General features: G+C 34.1%; 1 protein-coding gene and 1 pseudogene across 1 annotated transcript; both read left to right on the top strand.

Annotated features, from left to right (window-relative positions):
- The window catches only part of LOC149250970 (putative protein phosphatase 2C 58), a 32,762-nt pseudogene extending 16,165 nt beyond the window's left edge, over positions 1 to 16,597 (top strand).
- Positions 16,598 to 18,162: 1,565 nt separating this feature from the next.
- Positions 18,163 to 19,336, top strand: LOC149250969 (uncharacterized). Its single transcript, XM_089453803.1, has 2 exons — positions 18,163 to 19,249; positions 19,332 to 19,336. The coding sequence occupies exons 1-2, from the start codon at positions 18,163 to 18,165 to the stop codon at positions 19,334 to 19,336; spliced, it is 1,092 nt and encodes a 363-aa protein (XP_089309929.1).
- The last annotated feature ends 414 nt before the right edge of the window (positions 19,337 to 19,750 follow it).

Here is a 19,750-nt window from a genome sequence, read left to right as displayed (position 1 = left end):
GAAACTCTATATGTCCAAGCGTGAGCGAGAGAGAAAGGGAGAGAGAATAATGAGAGAGATCCAAAAATCAATTGACAAAAGGTTACCAAATGATCCTCATAAGCATTTTTATGGATGATTCCTATATTTTCTTGATTTTCCATTATTTTCCTCCTCACATGAAACATGTGACCTTTCACCTCCTTTTTATCTTAATTTCCATTATTTTAATAAATAATTGTCTAAAAAATGTCATTTTTCCTTTCCAAAGCATTATCAATTTCCTTTGACAATTTCCTTAGCCATAAACAACCAAATTAATACCCCCTAGGATGTCTTGCCCAACATTCAACTTGGAATAGGTGTCCCATTGATCATGGTTATTGTTTTTACCTTTTATTACATGGAATTTTCACTAGGGTTGTTACAGTAATGAAGTGATTTCAAAAGAAAAATTGGATGTAGCAGAAATTAGACAAGGGTATGCATGAGACAATTTCATATAGATGTGAATCTTTTCATTCCCAAAAAGTTTATAAGACAGTGGAAATAAATTATACATCGAAAACACAGAAATGGTTTTGGGTATAATGAGGATGTCTTGGATGTATCTTTTCATATACCTGATTTTTCTAAACCTATACATTTTCGTAGTGTTGGATTTCTGGATGGTGTTGTTGCAAGACAAATTGATCAATTCCAACATTGTGATAGAGATGGACATGTGAAAGATCAATCTTTTGATCTTCACTCATGTGAGAATTGTGGAAAGTACAATCACCACTTAAGCAAATGTTCCAGAAAGAAGACTACTACAAGAGAGAAACTAAATTTTGGATGGATTTGTTCTTGGGTTTGGTCCAAAACAACCAAGAAGATTTACAGGTCATATCAAGGGCAATGTTTGAGAATATTGACCAAACTTGTAGTGATGAAGAAGAGTACTTCATCTTCTCACCCTGTATATGAAAAGGGGGGAAATTATGGAATTGATGGTCTACTACATGTTTGAATATTTTTCAAGCGAGCCTATGACAAAGATCAGAATTTTTCTACTATAATCTAGATTCTGAGATCAGATTCAAAGTTGTAGATAAATTTTTGTATTTATACTCTATGAGAATGAACATGGTTGCATGCTTTTGGCATGTTTTTTTTATTGGTTTTAGAACTGCTATGAAGGTTCCAGACGTGGGTATCATTTTTGGTTTTATCTTAAAAACCACCATCATTGGTTTGTGCTTATCTTTGAAAACTATTTTTGAAAGACATTCAACTCTTGGCTGAGATGCATTTTTTCATTTTGAGCTCTCATTCTTGGACTTTGATAAATCCCTTCGGATTAAGGGGGGAACGTTATACAACTAATCCTTGGGATTAAGGTTGGGTTAGTTTGTGTTATAGTGAATGGTTATTAAAGTCCAAGAAGACCCAAAAAGTGAATCAATAATTTCTTTATGTATTTATATGTACATTGTGGACATCATTCTTTGGTATCAATTCCTAATATACGTTTGAATTGGTTTCCAATATTGTTGTCTTACACTTCACACCCTAAAATGATACCTAAATTATAACATAATGAATGATATTTCATTGAATCAGGTTCTATGCAACTGTCACTTTCCGTTAGGGTACCAGAGGTCGTTACTTCATTAATGTAATTGTTTTTAAATTTTCATTGATATAATGTTATTGTACTAACTTTAGATCCAATGGTGCATAACCTAGCTTACAAGAAATTATATGTCTATCGTAGGGAGCTCATGCTTCCTGTACGATCCTCACGAATCCTAACTCTCCTGACATTAGTGTTTTCACTGGTATGCTATAATCCTCTTGAATTCAAATCAAATTTATGAGAGTATTGCACTAGAATCCATTAAATAAATTTATAATAATAATTTCCATTCTTACTCGTGTAATATATATAAACATTCCATTGTTGACCAAAAAAGAAGTAGGTATCAATGTTGTGTTTATGTTTTCGAACTTGAAATGGATCGATCAAATGTGTTTTCTAAAGTTAAAGGTGGTGCATAAGTTTGCATCGTTGTGCTCGAACATTAGGTTTGTGTGGACAGGTGTTGGTTGGTTATGAAGCTCCAAAATCCATGAATAATGACAAGATGGATTTCATGGTATTCAAACTAAATCAAGCTTGGTTGTATTTCATTATGTTAGACTTGTGGGATAATTTCAATACCAAAGCTTTTTCTCATATTAATGCACTTTGATTACCATTGGATGTTAGTTTTTAAGAATCAACAATTAGATAATAAAAAATATATGATTAATATTACCCATATGTAACGACCATGTATGGTTGGTGTCATTTGAATATCTATGAGTTGGCGATACTTTCCATGAGAATCACAATAGGATTTTATGAGCATTTAGAGTCTTGATTGTTTTTATTATCAGTTTTAAGAAGTTTCCCCCGCTATTGTACTAGAGATGTGATGTGTTACATTTAAGAAGATATATATATATATATATATATATATATATATATATATATATATATATATATATATATATATATATATAAACTAGCAATTGCACCAAGAGGTGCAAAGGAATGCCAATAGGAGGAGTGGGGGAATGCAAAAGGAATTAAACAAGGGAAATATATGGACAATGAAATACAATTGAAATTTCAGTTTCTATATATCTTCTAAGGAATGCAACAAGAGGTTAAATTCAAGAATAAAGTTACACTAAGATAAATATTCCAAAACAATGGCAATCCTTGCAGGCACAAGGTACATAGTAAAAAAGTTCAATTTATTTGGATTTTTTTAAAATGGGATGAAATAAATTCCAAACACGGAAGTTATGAGGTATATATCAACTAAAGATATCACTAATACTTGGGAGAAATGACTTTTTATCAATATGTTGTTGTGAAGATGAGCAAAAATCATATTACAAATAGAATTATTATATCAATGAATATTTTAAAAGTAATTATGAAAATCTATATGATTCAGACAAATGAGTTGAGCGTGCCTTTTAAGAAAGCTTACATTAGCATCTCTATGAAAAGGTTGTTGGATGAATATGGAATTTTTATACAAGAGTCCTTTGCAAAAGGATTGAAATATTGGTTGAGATGGCTCTCTTGAAATTGACAAATGGTTCATCATCTTTAATTAGTAAGAAATGAGGCACTTACTCAAATAAATTGATCCCCAAGCATCATAGTGCCCACTATTCTATTTTGTACTCCTATTTTGAAAAAAAAAAATTGTGGGAGAGCTCCTTGTGTCATTTATGGTTTCTACAAGAATTATCGAGATACAATAAGCAAATATTCATACATATATTTCTATACTTCAATATAATGAAAATATTTGCAATATTTTGAGTATGTATGGTGTTCCTTATTCATGGAAACACAATATTCACAACAAAATTGATGGAAATAATGTGTGAAAAAAATGAACAAATTTAGAATTTGTGAATAATAGTAAGCACCATACGTATATTAATATTCAAGACCCATATGTATATTAATATTTGGAAGCATGCAATTATATTTGACATTTGTGATTCAACAACTCATATATATATATAAACAAAAACCCATATTTTTCTCTCTTATATTTGCATGCAAGTAGTGTCATGAATCGTACATGCTCAAATGATGGAGAGGAAAACTATACTCCTAAATTGTTAGACCTCAAAACCTAAACTTGGTTGGAACAAAATTTCTTCCACTATTACATGATTCAGCACATTAATTGTATATCTTGTTTCATGAATTCATTTACATTTATTTGAATTGCAATTATGATCATGCCATTATTTAAGGATACTTTATACAATATTAATTAATCATAATTCTTTTTATGGGTGTATTATTTTTAGTGGTGTGCCTTTGGAATCACCAACCAATAACTATATACATGAACTGAATCAATAGAATCATTTACACATTTTCAATTGATTTTGATTATCAGTTTCTTTGTGATAAATCAGACTCATTATGCTTATATTTTTGTGTTTAAATATATAAAAAATTCCACAAGCATATAATAGGTTTTTTTAATATTTTCACCAAATCAAATTTTTTGAATGTCAATTTTTTGGAACTATTAATTATATATGGATAATTAGTTAGTATAAGCCACTCATTAGAAGACTATTAAATTTTAATTAAAATAATGTAAATTTTTATAGGAAAAAAATATATATCTATTACTTTTATTATTTTGTTCACTTCATCATATTATATATTAATTTGTAAATTTTGTTTATCATATATCTTTAAAAATAAAAAGTATCTCATACTTTTTCTTTTTATTTTTATTTTTTTTTCATTTTTTCCAACATACACTTTTTACATTATGTTATATATTAATATTTTTTTTTCTTTAAATATATTTTATATTTTCAATTTCCTTTTTTTTTTCAACATACCCTTCTTATATTATATTATATATTAGTATTTTTTTTAATTTCTTTAAATATATTTTCCATTGCCATTTTCATTTTTTTAAATATTGTAATATGAATTTTCTTCATTAATTATTATTAATAATGTAAATGTGATACTAATTTATTTGTAAATTAAAAAGTAATAAGAAATCCATTAACTGTAATCTAAAATAAATAATACATATTTTTATAAGTATGGTTTTATCACTAAATTTTAAAAATAAGAATTTATATGTTAAAAAAATAAAAGAAAATAAACATTAATTTGATTGACCAAATGCTATAAAAAGAGTTTAATTAAATAGAGCACAACAATTTATCAAGATATTGATACTTGTTTTAATAAACTTGTTCATTTATAAACCATAAACCAACAATATATCAAATATTAAACTAAGACACTCTCTGTATTCTTTTAGTTGGCATAGATGATCTGATCGATGACAAAAGATATCATAGTTCTTTTGACTATGTCCATTCCATTTTGGAAAGTAGTTGGTAAAAGTGAGTTTGCTCGCCAATCTAACCCATGTTTGCTTACTAAGGATAACTCATGCAACTCATTCAATATCCATTTTGCTAGAGCCCTAGTTCCTCCAAGTATAGGTATTGTGGCTCTCAGAAAATTTTGGTTGTTGTTTAGAAACATTCAACATTATCCATGTAAATGTAATTAACAATAGATCGTCTAAATATCAGCACTAAAATTCCTTCTTCCCATTTCTAAAACTATTTAACAAAATGGACTATTATGATCATTAACTCAAACTATATTAATTGCTAAAGAAAAAATATAGATATAGTATTTTACATAAATATATTAGTATCTGTGATTTTGCATTTAATAAAAACATTAATATATAATATAATTAAAAAAATTACTATTTAGATATATTAACAATAAATTTAATAGAATTTTTTTTCTTAAAATTAAAATAATAATTGTTTATGGAGTCTTGGATACACGAAGATCGAGTGCTTTGTTAAGGCACTTTTCTTTGTTAACGCACTCCTCAATGTGAAGTAACTTGTTCAATTGGTGATATATTTAACATAAGCTCTCCTTGATATGAAGTAACTGGTTCAATGTCCCGATGGAGGTGATATATTTAACATAAACTTTCCTTGATACAAAGTAACCAGTTCACTTCCCTTCCGAAATCATTTAATATATTGAACATGATAAAGCTGTAGTCCTACCAAACTTACATTAAACTTTTAATATATATATATAATTTTTTTTTAAATAAATATAATATTAAAATTCATTCATATCTATATATAATAGATTTTAAATGAAATAGGAAAGATATAGATAATAACATACTTAAATATTTTATTTATTCAATATTAAATACTTTAATTTTATATTATAAAATAAGTAATTTTTAACTTTAAATATTTTTATCAGAAAACCAATAAATAAAAAAAACAATGAACTTTTTAATAATTTAATGTAAAATAATGAAATGAAATATTTTCAAATTTTCTAACTTATATATTTTAAATATTATAATTTATATAATATTAAAAAAATTATTATATTTCGTTGATAGGCATATTTATATTGATTCATACGGATGTACTGATGTTGGTCCGCGATTGAGCCCGAAGTGAATATGCTTTGTGTGAGTACCCTATCAATGGCAATGGATGAGACAGTAGGAAGTGTGAGCCGTTATGGCGGAAATTATTTGACCTTGCGCAAGTCAGGGGACAATGTTCGGAAAGGGCCGAACATTAAGAGTTTAAACTTGAAGGGCAGAATATGAGTTTAAACTTGAAGGGCAGAATATGAAGTTTCAAATATAGAATGTTTAATTTTTTGACCCCGCGCCAGAGGGGCCACTCTGCGCACTGCCAATTTAAACATAACTTGAAATAGTAAACATAAATAAAAATAATAGTTTAAATGAAATTGTAAACGTAAATTAAATTTATAAACAAAAATTTAATTTGTGAACATAAATTTAAATTAAAAGATAAATTTAAATTTAAATGGTAAACATAAATTTAGATGGTAACCATAAATTTAATTGATAAACATAATTAGCATTTGTATCTGATGTTGCAAAAGAAACGCCGTAAGGCATAGAGTGTGGAAGAATAGCGACATGTGAATGGGCATTGGTTAAAGTAAGGGTGGATGATAATAAGTTGCAATTGAAATTGTTAGATATGTGTATGCTGAATATGGATATTTTGTAAATAATAGTGTGTAGAAGAATAGTGACATGTGAATGGACATTGTTGAAAGCAAGGGTGAATGATATTGAGTTACACTTGAAACTATTAGTTATGTGTGTTTTGAATATGGATATTTTGTAAGTAATAGTAGTTTGTGGAAGAATAGCAACATGTGGATGGACATTCTTGAAAGCATGGGTGGATGATAATGAGTTATAGTTAATGTCAGGTAGATGTTATCCATTATCCATGTAGTAGTTGTTGTTTATGTGAACGTGTTTTCGTACATTATTTTAAGGTTTTTCAAATGGGCATCTTTGAAATTTTGGAAAAGAAATTGAAGTGTTTGGCAAGTTTTGGCCTACTACTCATAAACATCGATCCGAAAAAAGGGTATGTGTTGTAGTATTTGTAAATGAGTAAACATTTAAAATTTGGTTTTATATGAAAAAAAGATTTAGTATGCATAACGAAACATTAAATCAAAACAATAACAAGAAAACAACTATTCAAGTGACACCTTCCATTAATTCCATTTCAGCAAACAGCAATCTCAGTTGTATGTCATGAACCATGTCATCAAAATTTTGAGGTTCAGGGTAAATAACCGAGATTGCTTTTGTTGAAACGAAACTGATGGGAGGTGTCGCTCAAATAGTTGTTTTGTACAGTTTAATTTCTTGATGTACATTTGGATAACGTGGTTCATGGTATGAAACTGAGATTGATGTTGCTAAGATGGAATTGATAGTAGATGTCTCTTGAATACTTGTATTGTACAATGTAATTTCTCGATGTACATTGGCCTCAAATATAGAAAAGAAAGTATAGACACTAAGTGCTCACTCCTAGATGAGGATCTGAATTGGTGAGAGTTAGTCCTGGCTATTTAGTATTGTTTTTATATTACAATACCATTTCCTATTAACGGACGACAGAAGATAAGATAAGAGTAGTTTTATTAATGGCAGTGGGTGACCAAAAGAGAGGTCAACGGGGCTCAAAATTACACCAGTTACAACATACTGTGGAAGTGCCCATTACTTGTCATTAGGTATAGATGTAAAAAGTAGAGGAGGGAGAAGAAGCATCCACATCTGTATCAATCACTCTGTAGCTATCGATGTGCTGCTTGATAATGTCACCTAGGGAGTGCCTGGGTAGTACCAATCTATAGTCTACATATTTAAATTAGTGCTGGAAAGGGGTTTAGCAAATTTCAGTCCTTTCATTAGTTGAGTAGGGTTTGATTCCCAATTTAAATCGTAATCTAGAATGAGATTCTTGATTTTTCCCACAATGAAACTCTCTAAATTAGCTAATTTGTAAGTCTCTTTCAATTGTTACCAACCTATATCCTTTCTGAGCTGGATGATAGGTATCACGCCTCATTACCAAATGCATATATTTTTTATTATCTTATTTTTGAGCCCTGGGGTTGGCTTGATTGGCCTTGGAGTTAGACATTGAACTTCTCAGAAATGGGATGTCACAAGTTCAACTCTTACGATTCCTTTGGGGTTATGAACTGTAATCAATGCTGATGGTCTACCTGGTTTACCATCTATGAATCATGAGGAATACTTGTAATCAATGCTGATGGTCTACCTGGTTTACCATCTATGAATCATGGGGAATACTTGTAATCAATGCTGATGGTCTACCTGGTTTAGCATCTATGAATCATAAGGAATACTTGGAAGGTCTCTGTGAATTTAACAACATCTATTTAAATTTTATAGTTGATTGTATTGTGACATGTGTTGTTTTGCTATTGCTAGTCAATCAAAAATTAAAATTATACATTAAATTGGAGCAGGTTCAAAGTTTCTTTCGATTTTCCAAATTGCATATGTTTATGTCAATTGCCTAACTTGATTGTAACTTGTGAAACAATTTCGTTTTCTCCTCTATTGGTTCTATTATGGTGTTTCTACTTGCATTGACTTCATGGGTTAATTTCCTGTGTTTTATCTTTGGCATATGATATATTTTGTTAATTGTAACAATGATTTGCATCTATGAACAAAATTTTTCTAGTTGTGATATATCACCATGTCCATTTCTCAAACCTCAAAGGCGAAGATTCTCCAACATTTTACTTCTCACACATATTGAATTTCTTGTTTTTCCCATCATATTTCTAGTTGAATATGTTTCATGCGTAAATCCACTATTTTTCAAATAGCTTAAACTGTTCATATATTTCCTATACTTATATGTTCATGTGTCTTTTGAACCTATCCAAAGAAAAAATGTCCAGTAGTAGCATTACGTCATGGCATAAAGCAATAGTGCTTCCTTATTGCAAAAATTGCATTTGCGACAAATTGTTATCATTTTTGATAATTTCCTTCATTTATATAAATATGATGGTTCTCAAATGACTCTTTAGAAAAAAATTGTATATCAGATGAGATTTTTGACTCTGATGCACATCCAGTAAAATGCTTTTACAGCTGATCTGCCATTTTTTGTATTGGTTGTCACTTGCTATTTTCAAAGTTTCGTATGGTGTAAAATGCTAATTAAGTATTTTAATGCTGACAAGTATCTCTGATAATAACGGAGCCAAAGTTCTGGACAGAACCAGACAATGCCATCAAGAATGCATACAACCAGACTGATGGGAAAATTTTAGCAAAGGTAGTTGATTTAGGACCCGGTGGCTCCACAACAGTCACTGCTATTTTAGTTGATGGGAAAAAACTCTTTGTAGCAAATATAGGGGATTCCAGGGCTGTTATATGTAAAAACGGCACTACTATTCAGCTGACAATTGATCATGAGCCAAGTATTGAACTTCAAAACGTCGAGAAGGGTGGATTTGTGACACTCCTGCCAGGTACCACTACAAATGTGCAGAGATTAATTTTAATGAGAACATACTTGAATAATTTTTTGATTTGTAACTTTATAATTCTATCTTAATGTTCTAGCTCAAGAGTAACATTTGAATGGTCACAGGGAGAAACTGTATACTTAATGGCGTTCTTTTTTGATATATTAGGAGATGTACCTCAAGTTAATGGTCAACTTGCTGTAGCTCATGCGTTTGGTGACAGGAGTCTGAAGCAACATTTAAGTTCAGAACCAGATGTGATAGACACGACCATAGATGCAACCACATAATTTCTCATTTTGGCTAGTGATGGATTGTGGAAGGCAAGGCATTTTTTCCAATCATTGACTTATTTGCATAGTTACTGTTAGATGCATATTTTTTTTCGCAAACTCATCTCATGGGAGAAAGCATCTAGGAATTTTTTGATTACTGTATTGTCATTAATTTTACTCCAATACTTCATCTGAATACCAGAGAGGTTTTTTTTTTGAAGTTCTTAAAGAAAGATGCCCCAAGTAACTGCACTGCAAAGAGAGGATTTCCTTCACCTAGGTGCCAGATCCGAGGGGTATTTATTTGCCCAGTCCCTGGAATTGCACGTAGTGTCACCCCTTAACTTATGCTATAGGAATGCGGAACACTGTAGCGAGAATGGAGGTAAGGTAGTTGGCTTAACATTCCGTCGACCTCACCAGTTGAATCAATGCCTGTTGGGAAAATAAAATCTTCTATGGAAATGATATGTAATTATTAACATAAATACTTTTAAAACATCAAATAATATAGATCAAATATTCTGAAGTTTCAATCGAGATCACGGTTTCTCTAGAAGAAAAAACAGATTGATAGCAAGTTCAGTTATGTCAAACTAAATTAAACCTACCGATTGGGAAGAAGTAGAACAACGATTGACAACAGCAATAAGCAGGTGCATAGAGCATCTCTGAAATAGTCTAAAATCTGTAATGAGCTCAAATGACCAAAACAGGTCAACAGGACTGAGAAGAGCAGCGATTGACTGCCTAGAGCATCTCTGAAACAGTCTAAAATCTATGTTAAGGAAAGAAAGGAAGAGTAGAGAATAAGATGGAAAAGAGGTCCGGGTGGCCTCAAAAGGGGGGCAAATCCAGAAGTGTAAACCCTAGACAATGAAGTAAGTTAGAGGAAAGAATTCCAGTAGTAGTGTTGCACCAGAAAATGTTTCGTTGAAGTAGCTAGGACTTGGGAAGTTTGAGGAAGAGCAATAACAACGTCAGAGTGAGAGTCAAAAGAGGAGCCATCATCACTGTAAACCGCCAAAAACGTGCCAATGCTGAGCTGATAATGGGCCAACAAGAGGAAAAAATATTTTCAAGGATTGAGTTCCAAGTCATATTTATTATTATTTGGACATCTAATTTCATTCTGTCATATTTCACTATTCAATATTTAGGATTGTATGGAATCCTACGACAATTGCAAGGCAGATAACCATGAGAACATAGTTAACTTCAGGTGAATAGATCTAACTCTCGTACTTTTGTGAGGTATGCACAATATTCACTCGAGGGAAGCAACTAAGAGCCATGGACTGTCTTATGATTGAGAATGTTGCTGTAATCAATGCTTGACTGGCTACAATGGCTGCTAAAGTGGCAATAGTACAAATTTCCGATGACAAAGGATAAAAAGGAGTTACTATTAAAATTTAAAATTCCCTCTTAACAAACTCTACTTGGGATTTCTTGAAAATTTTAATTTACTAGCCTCTGCATTTCATTAAAAGATAAGAGCCTTACTGTAAAAGAAGGATTGAAACTGAAAAGTAATGAGTTGTTATCATTTTTTCCATTCCGCCAGTCACAAAACATTAAACATGCATGTACCAGTTCACTCTACATGATTCATGATTTATTGCGGAAATGGTAAAAAACTCAATGCTTATTTCTTCTGATCTCAACTGAAATTTGCATTTTGAAATCTTATAAATCTATTAAAATAGTAACAATAGTACAAAATTATATCTTATTTTTGAGTGATCAAGAACTTTAAGGCCCTAAAAGCTTTATTATGAGTAAAAGCTTATAATTTCATTGTCTTCTAACAGTTTTGTGTGAACGAACTCTAAATTTCATGCACCATTCTCACTTGAAGTAAATGCACAGGTGGTATATTGTAGGGAGACAGAGTCAACCGACAATTGTTTTGGAGAAACCTGTAGAGCTTGTCAATCAATAATCCTTCAAAAGGCCCAGTGCTCTTATTAGTCTTAATGTGATTTTTCCTAGAACATACACAAACCTTGTATTCTTTGCCAATTCAATCTACTACAATTCCTCATCTAAGAGTAGTTACTTTCTTCGACTGTATTCTTGCTTGCATAACTTTTGTCATGTGAGGAGGAATGAGTTCCTCTAAGCTTGAGATAGTCTTTTATGCTTTCAAAAACCTGGTTGATAAATTCAGATCCTTCAATGTTTGGGGCATCTTTGTAACCATATTGGGCTACACATTTATATACACCTTTTGGCTCTAGTTTTCCAACCATAAATCTCTCCGACAAAAGTATTGTCTTGAATGGAACCATTCTTATGGTGACAATGACAAGAACTTCATGTAGAGACCCCACATTCTTTACATAATGCTCAATAATCAGTGGTAAGTCAGAAATAAGGTCACTGCAAAAGAAATGAATTCCTGGTACAAGTGAATTCTCCCCGACAACCAATCCATTCAAACCTTCTATGCTGAGTTTTCTCTGTGCTAAATATTTATACTTTTTCTACCTTCCTTATTTCCAAGAGAACATTATGGTCATAAAAATTGTTGCAATGACAAAGGGACACCAACGACCCTGTGGCACCTTATTCAATACAGATGATAGATAAACTCCTTCAAAGATAGCAAAAAATAGAGTGAAGGGTGGTATAAGAAAAACATGCATGTTCCAAACCACAAGCATGACCAAAATTGTTGCAATTGGGAAGGGACACCAACCTCCCTGTGGCACCCTTTTCAATATAGATGATAGGTAAACTCCTTCAAAGATAGCAAAAAACAGAGTGAAGGGTAGTATAAGAAAAACATGCATGTTCCAAACCACAAGCATGACCAAGGTTACTACGCACATCGTAATGAACATGACACCAACCACTGCAACCTCTGGACCACCAGACACCTAAAATTGTCCTTAGAAACTAAAAAGAATCGATAAAAACTACCAAATTCGATTGTTAGATATAAATTTGTATATTCTTACCATATGCATTTCCAAACTGTGTTGCATCCCGGAATCCTACAACAATTGCAAGGCAGATAACCATGAGATCATAGTTAACTTCAGGTGAATAGATCTAACCCTCGTAATTTTGTGAGGTATGCACAATATTCACTCGAGGGAAGCAACTAAGAGCCATGGACTGTCTTATGATTGAGATTGTTGTTGTAATCAATGCTTGACTGGCTACAATGGCTGCTAAAGTGGCAACAATGAACATTGGCCAATACACGGGTTGTGGTATTTCTTTGTAGAATGTACAGCCTATGTCCCCTAGGTTTTTTATCAAATAAGTCGCTTGTCCTATATATGTGATAAGAAGAGATGGGTAAACTAACACACAAAAAAGCAAGCTGCACCAAAAAAGCCAAATTTCTCATTATGGTACTAAAACTTAAGGAGTATGAAGCACACAGGTATCATGAAATAATAATAATTATGTCCTTGACATAGCTTGGACCTAGATTGATTTTCTTTTGAAATGGCCCAAGTTTGCAAACATGGCCTCGGCACCTGGATCCAGTCAAAACAAAGAACTGATGTTAGTGTTTCTATTTGTATAGCTTTAAAATAAATAATTGGGATGAAGTTATGAATTTTGTTTGAGAAAATCATTGGTATGGATTTATCAATTGAGTTAGAAAACAATTCCAAGTATACTATATGATAAAATGAGACACATGTCATCATGAGAATAATCAATACCTGTTATACATAAGACTACACCTCCAAGCATCACCCATCCTTGTTTGTGATATTCATGAAAGTAATAATATATATAATATGGGTTGAATTCCTTCAATGCTCCTAAATAATATTTCACAATATTATACTGTCCAATCACGATGTTGGTCACAAACCAGGAAATCGTTATGGTTGAGACATGAAGCTAACTTTACTTGTACTAAGATTTTGAAAAAGGAACAGTAGTAATAGGATAAAAAATGACGAGTACGACAACGCCAGCATGAGTTAACATACGAAAACATAAATTATGTCAAGAAGTGGGATGCCATAATTCACATTATACTCACAGATGATATCATGTTTATGATAGGGAGCTACATCCCTCCTTCAAATAAACTAAACCATACTGGAAAACTTGATTGCATCCCAATATACTCATGGAAGGCAAGCTAATAGTGTCTACTTCGCATTCTTGTATCATCTTACCTTGGCTCATGTTACTATTCCTTGACTAAATTCCTTGCATAGCTGACATCACTGTAGGAATAAAAAAGGCATCATAATTTGGAACAAAATCAACATGTGTGATGGAGCATTGAGTTGAGGTGCCACGTTGATACCAGTTTGACATGAAAGGAATTTTTGAGTTACATTTATGGGCAGACCTGATTGTAGGAGTCAGCGCTCCAACCAATCACCATACAAGTTCCCATCAGAGATTTATTCAAGCTTAGTAGCAGTTACTATCATGATTCATCAGCGGCTAATGTTTAAATACTAAATTGCAAAATGTAGTTAATGCCAAATAATGTATACATTTTTTATGGCATTAGGCAGTAGCAACAATAGAACTAAGTTGTGGGTTCTGTATTGGGCAAATTCGTATTGTGGAATTTGGGTTTTGCATGAGTATTGTTGTTTCTAGAGAAAACGAGGTTATGAATAATGGTGGAGAGATGTTGTGCAATTGCATAGAATGCAATGATAGGTGGCTATGGTAAACATGGGTGTAATGACCAAACACTGAAACTATTTAATGCAACGCCTAAGCTAGATGAAGTTACATGGAATTTTGTAATTTCAGGATATGCACAGAATGGGTAATGCCATGAGGCCCTAAATTTTTTTGGTCAAATGAAGGAGTGTTTTTAAGCCAAATAACTTCACCTTTGGCACCATTTTCAAGGCCTGCGCTAGTAGTACAACTCCGGAATAGGGGAATAAGATCCATGCTGACATTATTAAGAGTGGGTTTGAGGTAGATTTTGCTATTGGAATCACCCTTGTTGGCAGGTATAGAAAATGTGGGAATGTAGATGATGGATGCCAAATGTTAGACCTAATCACAAGATAAAACAACATCAACATCATCAGTTAAGTAGAAAAGATAAGAAGACAGATGCATACTTTTATAGGTGTTTTTCCTTATTCAATACTTGTGACATATAGCTTGGAAATGGATTGATTTCCTGTTGACATGGCCCAATTACAAACATGGTCTCGACTGCTGGATCCAGTCAGAGAAATGAACTGATGTTAGTGTTTCTATTTGTGTAGCTTTAGCATAAATAATTGGGATGAAGTTACGATTTTTTTTTTGAGAAAATCATTGGTATGGATTTATCAATTGAGTTAGAAAACACTTCCAAGTATACTATATGATAAAATGAGGCACATATCATCATGAGAATAATCAATACCTGTTATACACAAGACTACACCTCCAAGCATCACCCATCTTTGTTTGTGATATTCATGAAAGTAATAGTATATATAATATGGGTTGAATTCCTTGAATGCTCCAGGATAATATTTCACAATATTTTACAGTCTTGCCATGACATTGGTCACAAACCAGGAAATCATTATGGGTGAGAACATGAAGCTAACTTTACTTGTACTGAGTTTTTCAAAAAGGAACAGAAGAATTTTGCCCAGAAAAACAGAGCTTTCGAATGGGCAGAATCTCTACCTCTCAAACCAAGATGGAGGTGTCGGCAACAAAGCCACCATCATAACAACAATTAGAAAAAAAAATTGAGTCGTTGCACTCTTCTCAAGCAATTCCTTTGTCTTCGAGTTTATAGCATTTCCACCATTTTGCATACTGAAAAAATTCAATCTAGTATATGATGCAAGGAGCGTGAATTGCTTGCCAGTGCTTTTTTCAAGGTTGACAACCCCTGTATTCTTTGCCAATTCAAGGTGTTGCTGGAGAAACACCTTATGAAATTGCCGAGTTGGCAGGAGTACTTAACTAAAGAAAATTGAACTGAAGATGTGTGTCGTCATACTCGATTTAAAATACAACCCACACCCACAGAGGATCGATAGGAAAATAAAATTGTCGTTCCCATCATGTGCTTCAAAAAGTTGATTGTATTGAGACACTGAATTAAAAAATTACATGTCAACAGGCGTGTTTGGTTAGGAAAGAGGTGTGTTACATGCTCCTACCAACGTTCGAATCTTAGAGACATGTTTCGCCCCTTGAGGCCAGGGTACATCTTGCGAAGCAAAACATGACAAGCAACCAGAGCCAGATACAAGTCTAGGGAGACATTATAATAGAAAAGATACCCACCCACAGTTTCTACAAAAGGGATCTTTAGAATTGTATCCTGTAAGAAGTCTACATTAAATAGTAATATATTCATATTAGCCATGGGTTCAATTTCCGCACAGTGATGAAAGTAAGCATTTTGTTTAACATAAATAATTAATTATCAGCACTATAATTGAATTTAGAAGAATTTTGCGCAGAAAAAACAGAGCTTTCGAACATCTCTTGGAAAATAAAAAAGCTCTAATGGAATACAGAATTCAAGGGGAAACCCTAGGAATCACCGTACGGAATTCAAGAGGAAACCCCAGGAATCACCACCACAGGCATGTGAAAAAACTTCCATGTGGACACCGAAAGATCTCAATACATGCAGCGCCAAAGTTTCAGGTCAAATAAAGACGAATAAATGGAGTAGAGAGGGGCCCGTTTGAATTGGCCCACGCTCATCCAGATGCTTGTTGAGCTATCGGTGCAGGTTGAGGCTAGTGTCATGGGAGCGGAGACGGCGTTTTCAGTACAAGAGGCCGGAGAGAGTATGGTTGCTGGTGCCGAGCCTTATCTACCCTCGTTACGCAAGCATTTAATGCTTCGGCGTGTGGTATACAGGTCTTCGAACCATATTTCACGTCATTAAACGTTCCGTTGCCATTGTGGATATGGGTCGCTGTTGCTGGGAGAGAGGTCCCCGAGACGAGGATAGTGGGAAGCCTTATCGACGACGAGAGGTCGCCGGCGGGAAAGGTGGGGTCGTCCGCAAAGGGCCAAAACGTTGTACCTTTAAGACTGGTCCGATTCTTTCATCCTTTCTCCTTCTTGGGCATCGAATGTCACCTCATCTCCATTTGTTTGGAAACAGCTCCTCTGCCTCCAAGAGAACAAAAAATAAGTTCACAGAGCATGTATCTACAACAGAGTAAAACCAGGCAATGTATGATATAGTAGTAGACAATCCGAAGAAACAAACCTCTCCATTCATCATGCGCTTCGGTTAAAACAAGCACACAATAACCCTCGTCTTCCCTTACTCATGGTTAATCCTCTTTTTACAACCTGTAGATATAAGCGGATTTCAAATTAGGGCTACATCTATCATAGAAATTAGAAGCAAATTAGATTCTATCTATTACAATGCCAATAATTAAAATCCTTGCAATCTTCCACAAGATGAATCTAAAACAATTAATAAAGAAAATCCATTAAACCATGAATAAACTCCTAGGGTTCTATGCATACCTGATTGTCCACTCCAGGCCAGGCGGTAGTATGCATACCTAATTGTTCATAGAAATCCGAAATATAAAAATAGTCACATCTATGTTCTTCACCATGTTTTGCACCAAAAATAAAATCAGACAGCCAAACAATGAAAACACAAAGGGCAGAAATGTGTTCTGCAACAAAAATCAAATTAGGCAGCCAAATAATGAACAGGCACACGCATCAGACAGCCAAACAATTTCATGAGCTTCCACTCGGAATTACAATGAACAGGCACACGCATCATACAGCCAAACAATTTCATGAGCTTCCACTCGGAACTTTAATGAGCTCGTCATTTAATATCAGATCATCAATGGTAGATCTGCGGGGTCGCATCTCATTTTTTTTTATACCATACTCGTCCGGTGTAATCAATTGGATGGCTAAGATTATTCTAATCGTCTAACAATTAAATCAAAGGCTCAGAATTGTACACGTAACCCCATAGGAAAGTTGATTTCAAGAGGAAATGGCTTACGGCGTAAATATAAATATAAATTGAAAATTAAACAGAGATTTAAATATAAATATAAACATAAATTTAAAGTTTAATTTAAATATAAATTTCAATTTCAATTAAAATTAAAATTAAAATTTAAGGTCGTGGAGGCGGCGTAGTGGTAAAGTCGGCCTCGTCATGACAGACCGGTCTTGTGTTCGATCCCGAGCAAGGTCGTAGCTCGTCGTGTGAGTAGTTTGTCTAAACCGTCGTGGAGGCGGCGTAGTGGTAAAGTTGGCCTCGTCATGACAGACCGGTCTTGTGTTCGATCCCGAGCAAGGTCGTAGCTCGTCGTGCGAGTAGTTAGTCTAAACCGGGCCAAGCCCACTACCTTTCAGAAAAACAGATCTACAGCGCACAATAGCAGTAGGTGAAGTACTCATGGATTCGGGGCAATTCCCCAAGTTGACCAAGTTCTACAAACACAAATCCCCGTCTACATGAAGCTTATCTCTTGGAATGTAAGAGGACTTAACAGTCCCGCAAAACACAGAGTGATTAAAAACCTGATAATGCAAGAAAAACCAGCAATAGTCTTTATTCAGGAAACAAAATGTAGCAGCTCAACAATAGACAGTCTCAGTAACAAAGTCTGGGCAGGTAGCAGTTCAATTGCAGTAGACGCCTCTGGGGCCTCCGGCGGTCTAGCCATTCTATGGAATCCACAGATTGTGTCACTTGATAATTTTCATGCCACTCTGCATCTCATTCAAGCAACATTCCACCTCATCGGTACCAACATCCATGGGCATCTTACCAATGTTTACTTCCCGCAGACAATACAACAAAAATTAGATCTCTTGGACACGATTTCCCTCCTCAATGCAAACAGACACTTTCCTTTATGGATCGGAGGAGGCGATTTCAACATCATAAAATCCATGGAAGAGAAACAAGGGGGCAGAACCAGGCTAGATAGCGATAGCAGCGGCTTCAAGCAATTCATTCAAGACAATCGACTCATGGACATCTCCACCTCAAATGGCATCTTCACCTGGTCGAACAAGAGAAAAGGGGTTCACCAAATCGCATCACGATTAGACCGATTTTTAGTTTCAGACAATGCCATCCACCTCGGAGGAGATTTCAGTGCCGAGATCATTCCACAAGGAGGCTCAGATCATTGGCCCATTCTTCTACAATGGTCCAGACCTGGCAATTGCAGCAATCGACCATTCAAATTTGAAGCCTTCTGGCTCACTGATAATAATTTTAAGGCAGTGGTCAATCAAGCCTGGACATCCTTCATCCCGCCGGCAGGAGCTAAAATGTATCAGTTCCAACAAAAGCTGAAACATTTGAAGCAAACTCTCAAAATTTGGAACCGAGATCATTTTGGCAACATACAGAAGAACAGACACAAATTAGAACAGCAGATGAAAGAATTACAACAAAGATTCATTCTGGAAGGACGCACCGAAGAACAAACTCAACAAGAGCAAATCCTTTGGAGTCAAATAGAGGAGCGTCAAAAACAAGAAGAAATTTTATGGCGGCAAAAGTCGCGAATAAGCTGGCTCAAAGAGGGTGAGAGAAATACTAAATTTTTCACAAAACTACCATCCAACGGCATATGCACAACAAAATCACCTTTGTTAACAATCAGCAGGGTGAAAGAGTGGAAGCTCATGAAGACATGGAGAAAGAATTCACTGGATATTTCAAGGACATACTAAAGGAGCCTAATGGAAACAGAGATGAGGCAATCCAAGCTATCACACAACACATTCCTAAAATCATCAATGAGGATCACAATACTCAACTGCTCCAGCCAGTCACGCTAAGGGAAGTAGAAGACGCCATAGCTCAGCTTAAAGACGGAAAGGCACCGGGGCCTAATGGATTCACGGCCAACTTCTTCCATGAATTTTGGGATCTCATAAAAATTGAAGTCTGGGATCTGGTGGAAGAATCCCGCAGCATGCATTGGGTACTACCGGCCCTCAACTCAACCTTCATTTCCTTGGTACCCAAAGAAGCAGCCTCAAACAAATCGGAGAAGTATCGGACAATAGCGCTCTGTAATGT

The sequence above is a fragment of the Pinus tabuliformis genome, chromosome 7 (assembly GCF_031772625.1).
Source record: "Pinus tabuliformis cultivar Carrire ecotype Pingquan chromosome 7, CPIR1, whole genome shotgun sequence".
Taxonomy (NCBI): Eukaryota; Viridiplantae; Streptophyta; class Pinopsida; order Pinales; family Pinaceae; genus Pinus; species Pinus tabuliformis.
The sequence above is the reverse complement of the archived record's forward strand: the minus strand, read 5'-3'. Positions and strand labels throughout refer to the sequence as shown.